The sequence below is a fragment of the Accipiter gentilis genome, chromosome 7 (assembly GCF_929443795.1).
Source record: "Accipiter gentilis chromosome 7, bAccGen1.1, whole genome shotgun sequence".
NCBI lineage: Eukaryota > Metazoa > Chordata > Aves > Accipitriformes > Accipitridae > Astur > Astur gentilis.
In genome coordinates this window covers 24,098,551-24,120,274 of record NC_064886.1, presented here as the reverse complement: position 1 = coordinate 24,120,274, position 21,724 = coordinate 24,098,551, and the positions used below count along the sequence as shown (strand labels likewise).

At 36.2% G+C, this 21,724-nt stretch overlaps 1 protein-coding gene across 4 annotated transcripts in view; it reads right to left on the bottom strand.

Annotated features, from left to right (window-relative positions):
- Positions 1 to 345: 345 nt before the first annotated feature.
- The window catches only part of SLC7A6 (solute carrier family 7 member 6), a 31,017-nt gene continuing 9,638 nt past the window's right edge, over positions 346 to 21,724 (bottom strand). For all 4 annotated transcript variants that reach the window (XM_049805168.1, XM_049805165.1, XM_049805164.1 and 1 more), the window contains 8 exons: positions 21,004 to 21,129; positions 19,041 to 19,185; positions 16,374 to 16,497; positions 5,507 to 5,610; positions 4,355 to 4,451; positions 3,957 to 4,106; positions 3,060 to 3,243; positions 346 to 1,647 (listed from right to left, as the gene is read on the bottom strand). In XM_049805168.1, the coding sequence (XP_049661125.1) occupies positions 1,568 to 1,647; positions 3,060 to 3,243; positions 3,957 to 4,106; positions 4,355 to 4,451; positions 5,507 to 5,610; positions 16,374 to 16,497; positions 19,041 to 19,185; positions 21,004 to 21,129 (1,010 nt within the window). In that variant the 3' untranslated portion in view covers positions 346 to 1,567. The remainder of the gene's footprint in view (positions 1,648 to 3,059; positions 3,244 to 3,956; positions 4,107 to 4,354; positions 4,452 to 5,506; positions 5,611 to 16,373; positions 16,498 to 19,040; positions 19,186 to 21,003; positions 21,130 to 21,724) is intronic.

The window sequence follows — 21,724 nt, the reverse complement described above, 5'->3', positions numbered from 1 at the left end:
CATATGCAAGATTAAAAAGCTGTATTATAATAGCTAAATGCTAATTTTAATTAAATACTGAAAAGACCCTCTATGTTTACATGCCAACTGTGCACAGAGTTCCTCAGCTAGCATTTAACTATCTTAAATCCCAATGCTGCTTCATAAAAGTAGCCCAAGGCTCCATTTTATGTTAGTCTTCACCATCTACTACCATTTGCCATTACATATAGTTTTTTGTTTAAGATGGATAACCTGGGTCAGGGAGTCAGTGCAAGAATCCAAATGTTCTCATTATTATTCAAGTGGCTGCTACAAATATGGTGCAGCATTTGAAGTGTGCACCGCTTCAGCCATAATCTTGTGATTACAAGATTTAGTTCAACTTAAAAGCACAAAAAACCCACACCTGTTGACAAACTCAGGTCAACTGAGGTAAACATTCTGAACTAAGATAAAAATTCCAGGTACGTTTTTGAAGTATATCTCATTCTGCTAGCCGAACAGGCTGGCTTCATGTTACCTTTTGTTGCACCAAAATTCAGTATCAAAGTGTCCTGATGTTTGGCTTACGGCTTTAGAATTACAAATAGTGCTAATTCCTATTTTCTCTCCCTGCTACTTAGCTTTCAAGATACAGTTGCTGCCACAGAACTTTTGCTAAGAAGAAAAAAAGTGTTTTGTTCTCTGAGTTTTTGGATGGTCATTTTCTAGTGAACAGCACTGAAATTTAGAAAGGGATTTTTCTGACTGCTGAGGTAACACTTGCTAGTGTGTTCCCTGAAATAGTTCAGAAACAAATGCTTACAAGCTTCAAACTGAACATTTTAATTTTGGAAGTTTCATAAAGCCTATCAGAAGTAAGTTGACCATGTACTAACAAGCTAACAGTAAAGAATCATCAAACGTTAATCCAATCTTTACTGCCAGGGTGCTTTGTTGATTAAATCCTTGCCACAGTCAGATACCACATTTCCACACAGTGTATGGAATAAAATATCTTTATCTTTAAGGGAGAAAGGTTGGTTCAGTCTTTAAATAATGTAGCACACCTTTATTCATTCTTCTGCTAATAATGACAAATTAGGTAGTTCGTTGTGACCGGTTGTTTTCTGGGATAAGAACTGAGATAGCACAGCAAATAATTTCATGCAAACATCCATCAGAATTAAGCTGGAAATGACTTCTGGTCTTTTGAGTCAAAATGGTTTTCAATCTAACTTAAAAATGCATTACTTCACCGCCTGGTTCTGCAGAAATCTAATTTGATCCATTAGCTCTTACCATTTTAATACCAATTCTGAAGAAGGAACAGTATTGACGCATAGCTTGTGTGCCTGAAATGAGTAGGTAATCATTATCCAATGAAAACATGCCCTGAAAATATGCCACAGTTTAGGAGGGTGATGCGAGGGCACAATCTACATGGGAATCCAACTGCAAGTAAATACTTTTTCAGTATTTCTGAAAGACCACTGGAAACCATTTTCTTGTTTTTTCCAGTTCCATCTCTTCCCTTTTGTTGTCATAATTGCTTTATCCTTCCTCCTGTTTCTTGTAATGGCTTTGAAATTTAGTTGGATTTGATTTATAACTTCTTTTCTTCATTTGTGTCCATCTCTGTTAAAACACAGTAACAGAGCAGCTGCATGTTTCGTGTGACTGCACCTGCATAGGAAATTGGAGATAAATCAGAAGAATAGCCACCTAATCTCAACTCTAATTACACAACATGCATCTGGCTAATGAAAATTAGTTGTCAAGAATGCTGCCTCACTTCTCTTAAGGGAAACAAATGATAAAAGTTAATACAAAGAGTGTCTTCCACTCATTTTTTTTAAATAGATAATGTTTAAAACTGTTTTGTTGATATACTAGGGTGTTTTTTCTTTTAGGCATCCTGCCAAGTAACTGAAGTAAAATCTTGTTTTCTCTGTAATTAAGAGTGTAAATATGGTAGAATTAAAAAAATAAATAGCACACAGCAAAGTGACAAGATTACTGAGTATTCACATATTCACTAGCAGCTGCAGCACCACATCCTGGTGTATTCTAAGATTATGCTGTAAACCTTCCTTTCCACATCCCTTATCATGGTTTTCTCACATCATGACAATAGTGCACTGCTGAAGAAAAATGTATCATTTAACTGCAGCAATTCAATAGAAGGCAAAATTCCATCTGTGACTGACATAAAATCTATCCATCTTCAAACAAATGATTCAGTAAAGCAAGACAGTTAGCTTGCATTACCAAGAAAGTCCAGCCCTTTTACAGTCATCAACCTTGCTTAAGAAAAAGATTTTTCATGTGCTTGATTAAAGAGAAATGTATAAATATTGAGGACAAAATCTGTAGATGGTCTTTTAAATATACAGTAAATAAAATCTGGGTGTAAAAACATATGTATAAAATTGATATAGCTCTTTACTGGGTCTGGCTGGGATGCAGTTAACATTCTTCATAGCAGCCCATATGGTGCTGTGTTTTGGATTTGTGGCTCAAACAGGGTTGGTAACACACCGATGTTTTGGCTATTGCTGAACAGTGTTTGCATAGTATCAAGGCTGGGGTTTTTTTCTTTCCACTCTGCTCTCCTTGCAACCAGCAGGATGGGGATGGGCAGGAAGTTCAGAGGGGAGATGGCCAGAAGAGTTGACCCAAACTAGGCAAAGGGATATTTCATGCCATATAATGTCATGCTCAGCAATAAAAACGGGTAGCAGAAGAAGTGCGTGCATGTGTAAGCGTGTCTTCCAAGGTGGCCGTTTCTTGGAGACTGGTTGTGCATCAGTCTGCTTGTGGGAGGTGGTAAGTGATTGCCTTTGCAGCAGCAGGTTTTTTTCCCCCTCTTTCCTTCACTTACTAAACTGTCTTTATCCTGACCAACGAATCTTCTCACCTTTGTTCTTCCTATTCTCTCCCTCATCCTGCTGGGGGTGCTGGTGAGAGAGCAGCTCTGTGGGTACTTAGCTGCTGGCTGGGGTCAGCTGACCATAACCCTTTTCATCAACATACCAAGATTCACTTATTTAATTTTCCACTGTCCTAACGACATCTCCATCTACAAAGAAACTTACCTAAAATCTTGTTGATAAACTGAGGTCTCCTTGATGCAGGTAAATAGACTCCCAAGAAAAAGACTGGAATTCCAGATAAAGCAATGGCAATTCCAATCAATGAATTTATAGTGTCGCTATAGAGTGGCACTACCACCAGAAATACTGTACATATACAGAATATTATTGGGAAAGCCACACTCAGCTGCAGACAGAAAAACAGAACAGAATGTTACTGAAATACTCGTTCTCTACAGTTACAAACATTTTGGTGATGTTTGGAAACTTCTCCCTCTCAAGCCCACTTTCTGAAATTATCTGTTCTTCCTCTTATACATCTGGCTATTTGGAACCATAAGCAAATTGCAGAATTACTCTTGAACAGAACTGCTGCTAAAAATTGCAAAAGTAATCAACTATGGTAATTCTGCTGTTTTGAAAGAAATTGTATAGCAGCATGAAGTGTTTTTTTGACAAATCCAATGAAACTCAGGAAATAAGAATGACTTTTTCATGTAGAGTATCAAAGTATGAGATGATAAGAGGATCAGATATTGAACTGAAATACCATCAGCACTAAATGTGGTCCACATCAACAGAATTAATTAAGCATTCCTAATTAGAGATTTCTAATCCAAGAAAAAAGGCTAACTACTATGTTAGCCTATTGAGACATTCTCCAGTTGACAGAGAGAAGGGATACTGATTGAACTAACATACAATAAAAGAACATACTATTACAACAATCACTTATTCTTATAGAGCAGACAAGCTAGCTTTCATGGTACAATATGAAACGGAAGCCATGTTTTATGTCCTAATCAATTTGTAACATTTAGACATAACACATATGGTCGAGATTTTAGATGGTACTTTTACAATATGTGGAATTTTAAACAATTCTGTAATAAGTATTACCTTAAGAGGCCTGGGTCGATCTGGTTCCTTCCAACGTAGATATAATTGCCCAGCAATAGACAGACCAACAAAAAACCAGTAACTGAAACTGAAGTAATTAATAAGCTTGAAGACATCTTCCACAGCCAGGTAAATAAGTGTCATAGCACACTGTCAGAAAAGAATAAGAGAGATGAACAGCAGAAGTTTGAAACATATTGTTTATCCTGCTTTTTGCCTTAAAGTAACACCTTATACTCCTTGGTGTTTGACATGATTTTATGCCTCAAAAATCACTCTCAGAAATCACTGTGATCACAGCAAATCTGAAGCACTCTTGTGATTTTTTTAAAGCTTTCCTCTAAATAATTCATATAGTCAGTTCTGAAGAGCTGAAAAGAGAAGCAATAATAACTTACGTTGAAGAGCAGTGCTGGCACAGGTGTGAACCTCCCTATGTGGATCATAGACAACAGATCAGGAAGGTGACCTTCTCGAGATCCTACAAAAAATAGCCTGGGAAAAAAAAAGTAGTCAGGAAACAGACGTGGAGGCTACAGGTGAGAGAGAATGTATTACAGAAAAAGAACAATACCAGCCAAAATAAGTATTTACACCACTGTATTTCTATCCTTTAAACTGGAACATGGATTCAACGCTTCTTATAAAGATGTACTGCACAACAACCATTAAAAGATATATAAGCTTTTAGAAACATGCTGTTAACATCCATTTTTAAAAAACAATCCTCCAGGTAAAACAGAAAACATCCACAGCAACTGAAATAAATTTCTATTGTTCTAAAAATTCTAAAAGCTAACACTGAAAACATTCCAGCTTATAGCAGAATAGTTTTAATGCCAACCATAAGAGATTGCCAGGTCTCTAAAAAGAGGTCACTCAACCACATGCTCAAAAAACAAACACACATTATTTTATTATCAACTGCAAATTGTTCTATATTGACTACTTCACCAGATCCTGTTCATATTTGTTCTCAGTACAGAGGCATTGTGCATACATTCAATGGACAGGAAGGATCTTAAAATGTCTGAATAAATCTATTTAAAACTTTCACTAGACAAATCCACAATCAGTGCTCAGAGGAAAGCTTCTATACTGTATCCTAAGCTTTCTGACTGCAGCTTAATAGCAATAACAACTTTTAAAACTTTTTACTTGAAAAAACCCTTAAAGATACTGATTTTTAAAAGTCAGTAAGTTTTCAGTAAATATATCTGAAAAGAACTTGCTAGAATTATTGTATCAAGTAAAATGGAAAAACATTCAATCCAAATAACCAGAAGGCCTGAGGACTCACCATACAGACAACATTCATTTGATCTTTAATTGTACCCTGCATACAGCTAGGAATGCTTTAGGGAAGTAAGGCAGCGTTAAGGGTGTATGTACACACACACAGAGGTTTATTTAGGTCTGTAATTTTATTGTGGCTATTCACTATAGGTTTAATTACAAAAGTATTTTTGCACTCTCATAATAGATGAGCATAACAGTAACATGTAAAAATACTTAGGAACATTTGTCAAACAGAAAGTGATATGCACTACCTTGATGATGCTAGAATTGAAGCATTAAGTCCACCAAAACAAGAAAATGCTACAGCAATGGGAATTGTCCAGCTGAAGATACCAAATACCTGGTCAGCAAACGTCTGATGAAAGGGAAAAGAAAAAGAAAACATGAAAATATCTGCAACAAAGTATACGTAAAACAATGACATCAAAGCTTTTGTAATAAGTTGGTATGGAAAAATAGTAATATAGTAAGGACAATCCATAATGCAGCACAAAGAGGCACACAGCTTTTTTATTTATTCATGGATTCTAAATAAGCACAAACTTCTTCAGCCAAGCACCTGAACTCACATCTTCTGCTCACAAAAATAATGCTCACAAAGGAAAAAAAATGTTTTTAGAATTTTCTCACCAATCCTGATATATTTTATCTAACTGAACTACAGAACTCAAGTGTAACATAGTGACTACAGAGAATAAAGGACAAAAATATTATGTATCTAACAATGGAAGTGCCATATTACAGATGATAAACATAGCCACCATCACGCCTACTGTTTATAGACATTGGGAATCTATTTTATTTTCCTTCTTTTTAAATTTCCTAAGCAACATCTTTTTTTTCCTTTAGCTCCACGAGCAGGGCCTCTGGGCTCTACTCTCACAACATGGCAAATGACAGAGCAAGTATCTTACTAGCAGTCATTTGTTAATGTTGCTAGACAATACTACAGGCAAACTGTGGTGACCTTCCATGATAAAGCTCTGAAACCAAGAAGCCAGGAGCATCAAAGTTTCACAGCAAGTGGTAAGAGTAGTCAATTGCCAGTGATCTGGGACCTATAATGAAAATGGGTATTAATTTGCAAGATACTGTCCTGGTCAATTCTGTTCAACCTCCTGGATGAAAAAAAGGCAGAGAGACTTAGAATATCAGACGAAATGTTTTAAAACCCAATAAATTTATTACATGAACACTGACAGCTATTCTAAATCCCATCTCAGTCTGAGCACTGTACATGTCTGAACATTAGCATGTTTGGAGTTAAGCAGAAAACCACTCATGCTGTGTTCAGAGGACGTGGATGGAAGCCTTCCTATCCAATTCTACCTACTGCTAGCTAAATTACTTCCACGATTTCTTTTACAGAAGCAAACTAACAGTCATGGTAGCAAAAGGATCATGTGTACATTAGACAGCACGAGATCATTATTTATAAAAACAGAAAGGTACATACTTATGTATAAGTGGTATTCAAAGAAACCACAAAGATTTTGTGGGTATTAGAACATTTTACACCTCAGCAGGTAGCAGTAATCTAAACCTTATTAGGAACCTTTCTCTAAATCACTTTCTTAGCTCTCTCTTGCTTTTATCAATTTCAAGATCCTCAGACATAAAAAGCAGATATACTAGTACAGCTTTGTGCGGGTCTGTCTTTTCCTTTACAAAAATTTTCGTCAGTTTTTAATATTTTAGTATTTTGAAACACCTCCCCCTTGACCTCCCCTTTAAACTACTGGTCTTCATCATAACATTTATGAGCTAACGAGTTCAGTCAAAGTGCATTAACATTCAGAACTGGCCTTTGTTTGTAGCTTATAAAGTTATCTGGATTTAACAGTGGTCAAATTTTTATTTAATTACTCCAGGAACAAGATCACCAAGAGCAGTGCATTATGATCTGTTTTCTGAATGTTTTTGTACGTCAAAAAAGCCTAAATGACTTAATACAGATATTTATTTTTTTTTTGTGAAATGAGTGATTGATTTTCATGAGGCAAAACCCTGCATATAACATCAATCTTTAAACCATAAAATGCAGAAAAATTTACTGACATAATACAAAGCTTGGTCAGTTAAAGTTTCCTGTTCTTTGTCTGGGTTGACAAAGTGCTTTGTTCAGCACGTTATCCAGGCTAAGGTTCAGAATCCAACTCTGCTTAGCTGTATATTACCATCTACACTAAAAAGCAAAATTTATTCCATCCTTTTGTGTAATTTAGTTGAGCCTCAGCAAAGGCAGATAGGATTTCCTGCTGCTAAGGGACAATGCAATAGCTTATAATCACTTCAATGGGAACCTTGCCAAAAGGTTCAAAGTCAATGCATCAACTGTGTTAGTTACCCTGATTCTTACTAAAGCACCTCTCCTCCTGAGCTCCTTTAGTTTATATGTATTAGCATAGCTTCCCTCAAAATGGAGCCTCAACACAGGGGCGGAAAAATGCACACACACAGATTCCCACAGAAATTATAAAAATTAACACGAGAGAAGTATCAAAGAACTAATCCATGTATGAATTCTATTTCATGCTGAAATCAGAACATCAATTTAGCAAAAGACCATGCCATAAGAAATGTGTTCTGTATACCATGGCTTTACCCATTTTCAGTCAATTGAAACTGCATAAGCAAATAAAAATTTACATTATTGTATAGAAAAGATTTCTGCTGCTCAAGAATAAATAATTACTAGAACCCACTTTGCTTCTCTCAGATCCTTATTGGATCTAAATGCTGCTCTGAGAAACCTGGTCTCCCAAAGCAGAATGTAAATCATAACGATCCAGTGAACAAATTAAGACAGCTTCTCCAGAACAAGTAAGAATGAGGACAAGATGAAAATCCTAATAGGCAATTGCTGTAATATTTTAAAGGATGATTTAAACCTGGACTGCTGATTTCCAAAGCCAAACAGCAAGTGAAATAACTAGATGCCAAACTTAAAACACTAGAGGATTTTTTTTTTAATATACAAAGCTAAGATACAGAACTCACTCAACAAGATGTTAAGACAATTAAGATGTTTAGTAAGGTTGCCTAAAGGATAAGCACTTAGATAAGTAATATTAACAGCTAAAGTTAAAGAAGAGAGAGAAAACATATGAATGTAATCTTATGCTGCAGGATGCAAATTATTAGCTAATATGTCATTTGGAGAAACTTTCGCCCCCAAAACACACATTGGCATTTGTTCTTTGCAAGAATTTCCCATTTCCTTTTGAAACATTTAGTAATGGGCCAGTGTGGAATAACAGATGTGGGACTAACTCAAAGGCTGTTTCTATCCTGTAACATGTATCCAATCTTTCTAAGATATGCTAATGTTGTTTCACAGATCCTGGAAAAGAGCAATCACTCATATGAGCAGTAAAAACCACAAAGACTTAACACAAAGCTATGGTATCACTGACACAAATTATACACCGATCAAGACGTTACAGATTCTACGTATTCTGGATGCAAGCTATATGATGTGTAACAACTGTTGATCCAGCTCAAAGCCTAAATAATTAATTTCCCTAGATCTGTATGAGTCAGACTCTTTAAAAGAGAGAATAACCTAGTGACAGCCTTTACCAAACACTGTACTTTTTAATATTGTAGTTGGGATTCCTGAGTGAGCAAAGGGTGGAGCATTAACTTCAAGAGCTTTACTTTTCCCTAAGTGAGGTAATGGAGAAAAGTATTTTAACTGAGAATGATCTAAAAAGTTCAGCTTGGTTTACCAAGTATGTCCGCCTGCAAAATGATCTTTCAGCAAAACAAAGTTGAAAGGTATCTGAAGTTTGGCTAAACTTTCTAGTGATATTAACTAGCTTAACATGACAAGTATAGACCCACCTGCCTTTATGCAGGTGTTTTCTGACAGGGTTTCACCCTTATTTATGATATAAAAATCAGCCAAGTTCATGTATTACTATTCAGACAAAAAACACACTTCTATACTTCAGAGTACATATTTATAAATCCTTCCACACTCCCATTTTAACAGATGCCAAGAAATGTCTTCTCCAAAGCTAAGCTATACTCTCTTGTGAACAATGACAAAACCAAAGATGACTACAGTTTCTTGCAGAAAGTGTTACTGAAGTGTATGTAAGTAAAAGTGGGCACAATAAGCATTCAACTGTATGCATATGTCAGAGGGTTATTTTCCAGAAGAAAGAAGAGTAAAGTACAAAAAGCAATCAAGTTATCAAGCACATACACCACGTGCACTGTACCAAGAGAAAAAAAAAAGGGGGAGGGAGAAGAGTTAGTGGCCTCTTTCTGCTAAAACTGCAATTGTACAATCATGGATCCTCCACAAATAAGCTAGACCTGGGCTCTGAACGGAGCACCTGACCAATTTCACTTTAACTACCCCTACTTCCGAGAACAGTGAAGTGCATGTATAAAAACAAATGAGCTGGCAACAGGGGAAAGAATGGAGCATTCGCAAGGGTATGCGGAGGATGACAGAGGAGCCTACCTGGAGGCAGCTATAGCAGAAGCATTTAGTCCACCATAACAGGAGAAAGCCACCACTATGGGGATGGATTTCTTCTCAGGTTTCTTCTGAGAAAGTCTAAAGAGCAAGAAGGATTAAGAGATTAAATTGTCATCTCTGCTATAGTCTGAAAAGTCCTGTAGTCCAGACTTGAACTATAACTGCTTCTAACAGCTAGGAAACAGTAAGAGAATTCAGTGGCTGGTAACAGCACTTGCAGTTACAGATAAAGTCCTTTTATGCCCTCCCATCCATCGGACATGTAAGATATACATATATACATGCACACTGTAGAAAGACATGCACCTGGAATTGTTCCCCTTAGTTCTGACTTTTTTTCCCAAACCATCAACAGGGAATCATAATGAAGGAAGAAGCTTCCAGTCATGCACTTCTCAGCCAAACTGTCCTTATTTCATCATGACTAAAATGTTAAGTTACTCTGAGAAGAATGGTCAAAAACTGAATTACAGCTTTGTTTCAAGACATGAATGACTGATTTAACTACATTTTATTTTTATCTTGGGTTAGTTTCATCTCATGATCATCTGGTAACTTGTGAGTGGTTTGCAAGAACACTTTTTTGTCCTTTTTAAGATCCAAACAGTTCTATACAAACAGGTTGAACTAAAAGCAGCAGGAATTGGCCCACATAAAAGAGCTGCCACGACAAAATACACAGGATACTGCCTCACACCCAGTAATTCAGGCACACAGATGATTAGAAAGACCCACATTTATGTTACAAATCACATGATGAGTACCGTTTCATCACACTTAGCTGCACACAAAAAGTGCACTTAGAGGCACACAAAAAGTGTCAGACTACACTGAGAGGATATGGAGCTGCGAGCGCATGCTAGGCTGGCAAAGCACTTAACAGTATTGATCAGGTGGATAAATGCAAAGAGAATGTAGCCTAACATGAATAAGAAAGTTACACAAAACTATACCCAAATATTATGAGGTGTTTCCATTAGCAAGGCTTAAAAGGCAACTACAGAGCATCTTTGTGTAGCTCATTTCAAGATCCTATCACACATGCAAGCTTTTTCCAGGCTCAGTTCTATAACATTCTTACCCTGAAAGTCATATAGAGCCATAAGGAGATTAATGTATATAAGCAATCTGACTAGTATCTTGGAAGTGCAATTAATTCTGCTTTGACTTCTCTCTTGAGGCAGAGTATAAATACATTCTCAAATTCCAGGAAGATTTGGCAGTCAGAACTACAGTCTGTTTTCTCAATTTTTAGCTTCTCAGGCCTTTAAGGAGCTACCTCCTAAAGGAAACAAAGAAACTCTGATTTATGGCAATCAGGAAGCCACACATGCAAAAATCCACTGAGCAGATGAAGTTTTCTTCCACTGCCATAGATTAAATTTGTCAAGATACTGTACGACATCTGTTCAGTTTGACCAAATTAGATTTAACATCACATATATTAAAGAAAGGAAAGAGAGTACACATTAACTGAAAACAGAGTAAGAAAATTGTGAAGGTGCAAAAGAAGGCAATTTATATGTTTGGGTTTCCTGTAATTCTTGTGTCAACCACCATTCTGTTGGTTGATTCTACTCAAACAGACCTAATTCTGTCCTTGTATTATTGGCAATGCCTTTTCTTGGAGAAAAAGGTACCAGTGCAGTGCAACGTCCAGCATGAAATTCTCTCTTCATCTTCAGGTCACTCAATACAATCTTATGATAAGAGAAACAAGCACTACTCTACTGCATTAATATATTGCATGTCTACTGCATGTAACATGTCTCTTCTGCATGGCCCACGTTAAGATTACAGATGCCAGCTCCAAGAGTAAAACAGTTTTGTTCACGGAGGTGCTGAAGATATATGACCTAAATCTTCTGAGGTGTTTGAACTGTTCTTAGCATTTTTAATAGCTAGCTGTAGAATAACGGTTCAATGTTTTCCGAAGTCTCCTACATTTCTCATATTGAAAATATTATGTAGCACTGTTTCAAGTTCTGGCTCAGCTTTTCAGCTTGGCCTCCAAAGCCAGAGAACTTCTACATAACTGGCAACAGGAGTGCTGCATTGATAGTGAATTACAGCTACCTCCAAGAAAGAAGGCAAATGACGTTCTAAACAGCTCTCTTCTAAAAGCAACTGCCTGTCCCTATGAAGAGTTCTTCATTATAAGGTACAGAATGTGCATTTCGTCCAAAGGAACCTTACTGGGAGGTACCAGGGCAGGCAAAGAAGGCAGACATCACACTGGCAGCCAAAGACAAGCAGATTTTCACCTTCAGAAAAGAAGCAAATGACTGGCCAAATGAAGGAAGAGAATTAATACCTAAAAGGTCTAAGAGTAATTTAAGAATTTCTGGCTGAATTCAGTTAGAATAAAGAGACTCATCATTTGTTAAACTACATACCAAAGTATATATGAGTTATATACTCATATACCAAAGAAGAATAAAACAGCTAAAACACACAGCCTCCCATATTCCTGGTTCATTGAGGGAGAGGGCATGTCGAAGTGAAGAAAGTCTGCCCTAGAATACAAGTACATCAGGGTAAATTGGATCGATCAATGCTAGACTCGCAAGATGGTATTCAAAGATGCAACTGAAGTTGTCATCTTTATCCCCAATCTACCAAGAAAGCTGTACAGCTCCAAGAAAAACGACAGCCGGCTATGCAGGCCAACCAACTATTTGCTTCAACCAGGAATCATTTTTAGTTTGTCCAAGAAGAAGTAAGCTGCCAAATATTACCTGTTGTATGAACTCAGTCAAAACACCCCAGACATGACCAAACACAGGAAGCAGCTAACAGGCTATGCACTGGCAGCCAGTATGTTCTTTCCTGTTAGAAGATGAAGCAGCCCAAAAAGTGCTTGTGGAGCCAGCTGCCCTCTTCACAAACAAAAAATACAATGGTGCTCTCAGATGAAAAAAAAATAGTTGTTCAGTGACAGAGGAAGAGGAGAGAAAATTTCTGCTTTTATTTATTTCTGTTAAGTGTGTTTTGCTACAGAGTAACTGCTTCACATGCAAAACCCAGTAAGGGTTTTGATGGTTTGCCTAAGGAGGCAAAACAGAAGTCAACTGTGAAACTGACAGGAATCTTTGAAAAAGGAAGCAATTTTTACATGATCAGCAACCATCTGAAGAGCACTTGCAGAACTTCTAAGCTAGCTGTTGCTGTATTATTTAAATTATGTCAACAAAAAAGAGCTTAAAAAAATTAGTTTCTTAGCCCCAACACTGAGACTATACCATAATGAAGCTAATACTAAAGTAAAAGAAGGACATTTTATAATTTTTTTCTGAATCATCCCTTGTTCACCTCCCAGCCACCAAGAAAAACAGTACGCAATGTAACGTGCAAGATACACTATTACTAGTATTTCTTTTACATACAACATTTACTCTCATCATTTAGAAACTGGAAATAGCTTTCCTCCTGCTTTCTGGCTCGAAGCCTCTTGACTGAAATGAATAGGAGAAAGCTACTCCATTCCTTCCAAAAATAGCAACAAGGAAAGATTAAATTTAACTGCTGCTTTACTACACAAAAGACTCTAGAATGCAGCAATATTATTACTATGTTTCTTTAAAAAATCATTACTGTAATTTTCACCCTAAAACTACATAAAGCGCAATAAGGAAACTACAGCAAATCTGTATCATATATCACATGTAGAATATGTGAGCAGATCAAAGTGGCTCATTTTCATCAGATTAGTTTTTTGAATGGCTTAATTCTCCTCTCCTTTCTTCATTCATCCACTGACCACAATGCCCTAAGTCTTCCAAAAGATTCCGCTGAGGATAAAATTCTCTTCCACCACCCAGAGAAATTTCACCATGAAGATTTTTACATTTCTGTATTATAGGAGGGTTTTCAAATACAGACCATTACAGTCATTAGCTCTTTTTTTCTTCCTATTCACTAGAAAACTATGGGTGCATTATGAGCGTTTTAATTTGAACTGCAAGCGCACCTTTGAAGCAACTCTCCCAAATATTGCCACTTACTGCTTTTTGGTTCACACTGTTTAACATCACAGCTAAAGGGAGCTTGCCTTTTAGAAGAGGCTAAATCGGAAGATGAACTTCAAGAGTGTACCTACTGCACTCCCCTACTGCAATCCAACCACACATAAGCATTCAGTCCACAGGACCTCATTAGAGGTAGTCCAAAGTAAAATACCCCTGAAGTATGAATAGTGTGCATGTCAGGTCCTCAGTGTCAACTGTTCCACTCTACTGACATCCTTCCAGAGGTCCACGCTACTTGGTGATGTATTAGTAGATCAAGCCTAAAGTTGGTTTCATAAAACTGGGTAATTAAATTCATATCAGCAGTGAGTGATGTATTAGGTATTAAACTTCAGCTGCACTTTCACCTTATCATTCTAAAAGGCATATAAGTAGTGGCAATCAGAAGACCATTGTTTGCCAGCTGGTGAGACATCTCAGCAAAGATGCCTTTAGATAGAACATTAGTTAAGCTTTTAAGTGCAAGTACTTGGCAATCCTGAGATCTAGTGAAAAAGCTCAGTTCTAGACTTCCAAAGTAATTCATTCGGTTAAGTTCCATTAAAACTAGCACAAAACGTAAATCCCCTAATAACTCTGGAAATCGCAAACGTATGTTTTCATTCTTATCCTGGTCACCCAGTATCTCTGCATGCAATTAGATTGATTAAGGTCGATTCCTAAGTCTGTCTTTTTTCTCTTCCATGTCTGGATGCATTCTATACTAGACAAGACAACCTGATCTGTCCAGTTCTGAGTATTACAGTTTCATATAAAATTACACAGCACGCGTATATACATAAAAGTATATACACACCAAAAAAACCAAATATATACTCACTTTTGGTCAAGAACAATGTCAAAGAACAGTTAAATGAAGTGTATATAAAATCATAAAAACTTAGGTCTGGGTTTCACAAGTGTAGTAAGGTTCAGGCATCCGTCATCCCTCCTTTATCTGGCCTCCGATTGCTGCTGCAGTGCTACCACTTCCTGTGTACAGCAACATAGATTGGACATGCCCACAGTGAATCCCTCCCCCAGCCTCCCAGGGTGGATCAGTTTTCCTGATCCCATTCACCAAATGGCTGCATAAACCTCTCTGATGACTAAGGGCAGGAACAGTAGAGTAGGCACAGAATACTCTTAGGGGATAGGCTGGATTGGAGAATTTCATTGCTGTCAAAGAAGTGTATTTTCCAAGTCTTTGTTAGAAAAAACCAATAGTGTGCTGCTTTACAGAGGTCAGGACAGACAGTTTTGTCTGTATTAATTACTTATAGACTAGAATTAAAAATTCCATTATTAGTCACTGGAAGGTACTTTATATGGGATACTATAGCCTACAACAGAAACAAATAGTCCTGGAGATTTTATCACCCCTTAGCTTATTCAAAATGAAATATTTTCTGTCCATGTCTTGTTTTGTTTCATTCCGAAGTGTTTTACCAAATGTTTCACAATATATTTTATGACAATTTTGTATTTTCATATTCCAGCTAAAATGAGGCAAAGAATTAAAGTTTATTTTCAATACATTTTGAAATAAACATTTGCATAATTACATTTGAAATAACAATTTACAGCTCACATTTACCATAAACTATTTTGAAAGCTTACACTAATCAAGTTTGAAAGAAAGTCAAGTAAGTGTTTTTACAGAACCATCTGCCTAAATACCCAAAACAAGTTTGCTGATTTGTTAAGCTAGTTTTCAATCATAGTAATTGGGAACAGAGTGAATACGTCCTTCATTTTGATGTATTTAAAACTCTCTGCCCATTGTCTAACTACTTGAATTTTAGAAGCCAGTTGGGAATCTAAAAGGGAGGAAAGCTACTTCTTTTCCTCCAATTTAAATAACCAAAAAGAAGATTAAATTTTCCAGGTCTCAATTCTAAAGGACATAGTAACCAGTACTATCCAATTAATTCACTAGCTAGAGGGAAAAAAAAAACCTTCACTATTGTTGAATGATTAGCTTTAAGTACAAAACATGATTTGACCAGCTTTTACTTTAAGAAGCTTATATATTTTAATTGGATTCAAACTTCCATCCATATACAAAAATAGTGAATTTCAATATATTAGAAGTTGTTGGAATTAATACAATATTGGTAAGACAGTGATTTATGTTATTAAAAAGGAGATACAAAGCTAAACTTTGTCATTGCTGAGCTGTGATACATCCATTTACAGATTTGCATTGCACCAATTATTAGCTCAATAGAATGTAGCTCTGTCCAACACTGTTCTGCATACTGCTCCGGCTTTCTAAATGCTGCAGCATAAAGGAGCAGAGAAGACAACTACATACTAATAAGTCTAATTTACAATCAGCTGAAAGTGCACAAGTCTAATTAGTGTCTTTGCAAAGTACATTACATGATGCATCTGTGCTTGTTTTAATAAATCTGATACTATTATTATATGTGATTTCATTAACTGCTTTTCTATTTAAGATTAAATTAGTCATGATGAGTTGTTCTGTCCTCCTGTATTCAGTGAAGTACTCTAATAAACTAGGGATTTTTCCTGTTTTGTTCCTCAAAATGAAATGCATCCCTAAAAGGTGAAAAGTGAATAATATAGCAAAATACCACATGGCCAACTTACCACTGCGACAGCATCACTAGAAAGAACGGCTTCGACATCCAGCACTGTATAGTAAGCTATATTGGTCATAATATAGATAACAGTCACAATTGGCATAGACACTGCAATAGCCAGTGGCAAGTTCCTGTAAGACAAAAAGAAAAAAAACTAAAACCCACAACCCAGGAAAAAAAATAATCCATTAATAACAGAATAAACTTATATATTTGCATGCTTTACCTTAAAGATAAAATGTATGAGGATGGAATAAAGATTTCAAAACAAGTATCTCTGGAAGAGTTTAGTTTCTTTTAAAACTAGAAATTCTAATATAGAACACTGGAAAAAAAGAACAGATTTTTTGCAATAACTTAAAACCTAAATTATGTGTAAAAAGGGATTCTATGCAACTGCTCTTCAAGTACCCTAACTTCAGGGTTTCCAGATCCGTAAAAACAGCCCTCAAATTTACATGCTTTAAATTATTTCCTACTGGCCATGTTAATTACCACAACTAGAACCCAAAGGAGCAGAGCTCTGCGTTATTGCAGTCATTCTCCCTGGGGAATGCTGCTGCTCTTCTAGCACCTACTTCTAGAACTGATGCAGGGAGATCCACTAAACTGAACCACGCTGATCTTCTCATTTGCACTCATCACTGCAGAGAACAAACTAACTGGACTGTATAACTGCAGAAAGTACAGATTCAGAGGGCAGATCCAAAATTGCTACACAGCCGTGAATCTTGGGATGTGGTGGATCTTACTAGCAAACATATGTCCAGAAAGTACTACAAAAAAAGTCTAGAGTAACATGAAAACACTGGAAATCTCTAAACGTAAACAGGTAAGATTTAATTTAAAGCTGAGAGAAATTCACAGCCCTGAGTCTGCAGCTCCACAGGCAGAAACTCTGCAGAGCAGAAGCAGAAGCAAACTTTTAGTTTTAGGCTTTGGCTTTTCTCAGCCTTATTCTTTCCCCAAAGCTTGCAGGGATATTCAAATGTCTCAAAAGGGAAAGCAGAACTGAGAGCATTACTCTTGCATTTGCCCAGTTTGAAATCAAACATGACATGGTGACATGGATGAGCATTTGCCATGAACAGTTTTCAATAACAACAACAAAAAAAACAACAAAAACTCAACAAAGCAGAAAAATGAAATGCACTTAGGAAGTTTCCTCAAAAATTTCCTGAGGCCCAGAACTCCAGCTGGGTCTGTCTGATGTTGTGGAAGCAGAGAAACAAACACACACCACAACCCCCCAATATAAATCAGTAAATTAGTAACTGGGAGTTCTGACTCTGCTTCCAGGTTGCATGCTCACAGTAAGACACCTGTGAATCTCAGTGCAGAGAAGAAACAGAATTAGAAAACCACTTAGAAATTAATTCAGAAATGTTATGTAATGTAGCAAAAAGCTGAAATGGCATTTTAAGGACTTTGCATCACCCAAGATTAAAGCCAAGGGACTATTTCAAATTTAACTTGTGGATTGCAACTATTCACTGGACAAGCATGAGGGCACTATGAACCAAGTGAATATGAAAAATATGTAATTCTTGGAGTAATTTTATAGAAGTTTAAAACACCTCATTATTCCCAAGAATTGTCAATGTAGAAAGCTGAAATCTGAAGTCCACTTTATCAGCTACAATTGTTACCAAGAACGAAGCTTGTATTAGGCACTGATGCCTATAAATAGCAATAGAAATTTTCATCAGCTAAATATCCTGTAAAAACCCCTATTTTTCAAAACAATGCATCTGATACAAGAGTTATCCAACTGATAACACAGAACAATACACTAACTTTAAAAGGATGAAAAGGCATTGCAACAACACTCAGAAAGGGGAGCTCTTTCAGTGGAAAAAAAACAATTTGAAGGACCAAATGACTGATGCAAGCACAAAACATATATCTCTTCTGAATATGTATAACAAATCTTTGCGAGACAATTTAAGGAAACACTGTCAACCTGAAATTCAGTCTGACTAAAAATAGCTATATTTGGAGTTAAAATTCTTAGCTGCTATTTTACCTTTTTAATAGGTAACTTTCCTGGTTAAATAAATGCACAGCATAGAACTCAGGGGTAACAACAAACTGCAAAGTCAAAATCAGTTGGGAGAATTGAAGAAAAATCTCTCTTCCATTCTTTATCTTTTGGTTGTAACAATCTGAGCTGTTGCTTATAATAGGAAGTAAAAATTATCAAATGGGTTTCTATTTTTAACATAAAGGTATCTGCTTACAGACTCACAACTGAACAAGATTATTCAGTCACACTTTTAGAGCATAAATTCATGGAAAAGGTAACATTCTTCAATAAGAAATCAGAATTATTGCACGGATAAACATAGCACAGACTATACTTTGTTTCACTGCAATATTAACACCTATTGTAATAAACAGTAGCAACATCTTGAACTGAAAGCTTATCAAGCACTGAATACAGCATCCTGCAATCATCTAGACTTATTATCTTTTTTTTTCTCTTTTTTTTTTCTTTTCATTTTTAATGGAGTTAAAAACTAGTAAATCTTTGCTAGTGGCTGTTCACAGCCTTACCATCTAAGCGCAGAGCAGTTCTACTCATTTCAGTATAAGCTCAGAACTCGTTAGTGAAGGACAGCCACAAACAAGCTATTTGGGAAATACCCAGGTTTAGAAAGCTCAAATCGCTTACCTTTCTGGGTTTTTTATCTCTTCTGTTACAAAATTGAGCGTATCCCAACCAGAGTAAGAGAACAAGGCAGAATAGAGTGCGAGGGAAATGTCTCCGATATCAAAAGAGGATCCCTCAAAAGAGTTCTCAAAGTGCGATGAATGTCCTGAGTGTGAAAGACATATTATGAAGTACAGGATAATAAAGTACAGCAAGTAATTTTTTTCAATGTGGCACACAAATACAAAAAGCCTTACAAACCCTAATTCCTTCAAAGGCGCTTATTAAGCCATTTTGCCAATTCTACTCTGTGATTCAGCCATGAGAATAAACATAGCATTTAAACTACTAAAAATTATGCTCTGTGGATGATACTGTTCTATAATTAAACACCCAGTTTGTCCACAATGGTACAAAAAGTTCAGGAACATTAAGCTCAGACTAAGCTACAAACAACTGTCAATGACAGTACTCAGGCTAAGGGTATTTTTTATAACATATACATTTATAAAATAATCCACTCTATATCTTTTTAGATTTTCAATCATTTAGCCTATACAGAAAACAAAGATTCCGTTTATTTAGATAACTACACCAAAAAAAACCCCAAAACCTAAATGGATGTTTTAAGTCTTAGCTATTAAAAATAGAAAACTGAGAATAATTTACAGAACATAAAATATTATTGTTACTTGAGATAAAATTTTCCCAAGCTAAGAGAAAAACCATATGGTTTTTGGTGCAAACTTTTGCCATCTTTTGACTTGAAGCCAATGAAGACAAGCTCATCAATACCAGTTTTATATATTCAGACTATTTTGCATATACAGACACACACACAAAAACACTGAATACAGAAACGTGAGTTACCATGTAACTCCAGAACATGCCCTGTACTATGCATCGTGAAACGTTTAGACTTCATCAAAACTGGCCAGGCAAATATTTGAGGCCTCTAAAATGCCTTCACTTATTTCTCTTCCCTACTTTTTATCCTAATCAGACATTACTATTCCCTTGGCACAGACATAGGCAGAGTAACTGCTGAGTTAGAAATTGAGAAGGGAAACAAATGTAAAGGAAGTTAGTAGTGAACAAGCTCAGTATCTACATAACAAGGGATGGGCAGATGTGCTAAGGATTAAATACTCTAGCAAGGTGCTCACATATGCATATTCTTGCTCCATTCACAATAATTACCTTGCTCATGGACTTTCAACAATAACCGGTTGGAGCAAAGGACACAAATTGCCATATTGCCAAGGAAAGACCTTTAAGGCAGCTTTGAAAGCGGGGTAATTTTTTTTAAGCTAACACACTAATAAATTCTCCCGAAAGGAAAGGCTAAGAACAAAACTAAGTTCAGAATTCTTCTAACTTGAAGGCACAAGGCCCAACACACACACAAATTAAAAAAAAACCCCACACATAAATCCAAAACCCCAGCAACTTTCTAATTCTCAACAGCTATAACAGAACTCAGGATGTGAGCAAAAAAAGAGCTACTGTTCCACAAATCTACTTATATGTTCTTGCAAATCTATTTTTGCTTTAAGTTCAGTCACTTTCAGACTTGCACAAAATTCATTTTGTAAAAATATTATTCAGTTGATCTCATTGTAAAGTAGTATGTTCCTTACAGATATTTACAGCTTCCTCTACTCCCATCGTATTTTGCTAGCTCTGTATTTTGCTGTTTTCATTTCCTTTATTATTCCATACTGCAGGCTGTAAATTGCTCAACATTGCTGAGCAATCAGTTACCTTCTTTCACACAGTTCAAAGTCAACTGAGATAGGATAGCTTCTCATGATATAATATCATGATAACGTCTAACATTGGTATTATTGGTGTTTTCAAAGTGGCTATATTATGCCTGTACTGAGGCATTTGATAACACATACAGAGGTATTTTACAGTCTTTAAAGCAGTTACTCAGTTTTACTGATAAATACAAACCTTTGCTTTCATTTTGTAAGCTTACCCTGGCATATTTTAACAAGTCCGGTTACGATGATGACAATAAGAGCAGTAACTTTAGCATAAGTAAATATATCCTGCACCCGTGTTCCCCATTTAACGTAGGCACAATTTATAAATGTTAGAAGACCTGGGGGGAGGGGAAGTGGGGAGAAGAAAAAAGAAAAATTATAATACTATTTGAACAATACTCAGTTTAACTATTTTTTCAAAGATTTTAAATTACAATCTAAATATGCACTTACCTGTTACACTTAGGTTAAACTAAGCAAAATATACTGATACTGAAAACACACTGACTGCAACAAAACAGTAGAAAACAGATGTTCTAAACACTCTGTTTCAAAAGATGGAAGGAAAGACCTTCACCTTCTCTGATTACATGCCCATTTTCCTAACACTACCTCTCATCAGCTGCATTCTGCAACTATCCTGAAGGTAAAGAAACCATTACATGAAATAATTCATTTCAATATATCAATATTGTTATGATAAATGGAAGATTATATAGAAATTCCTTTAGGTAAACATATTAAAATAGTTTTTGAAAAGTTTTTTTATCCTTCCTTGTTAGGCTGAGGATGAGTTCAACATCCATGGAGTACTTGCAATACTGAATATGGTCACAAGTGATTCAATACTCTTTTCCAGTTGTATTAAACTGTATTACTAAGAGAGGTTGGAACGGATCTGATCAAATAACATGCTTTACAGCTAATGCAACA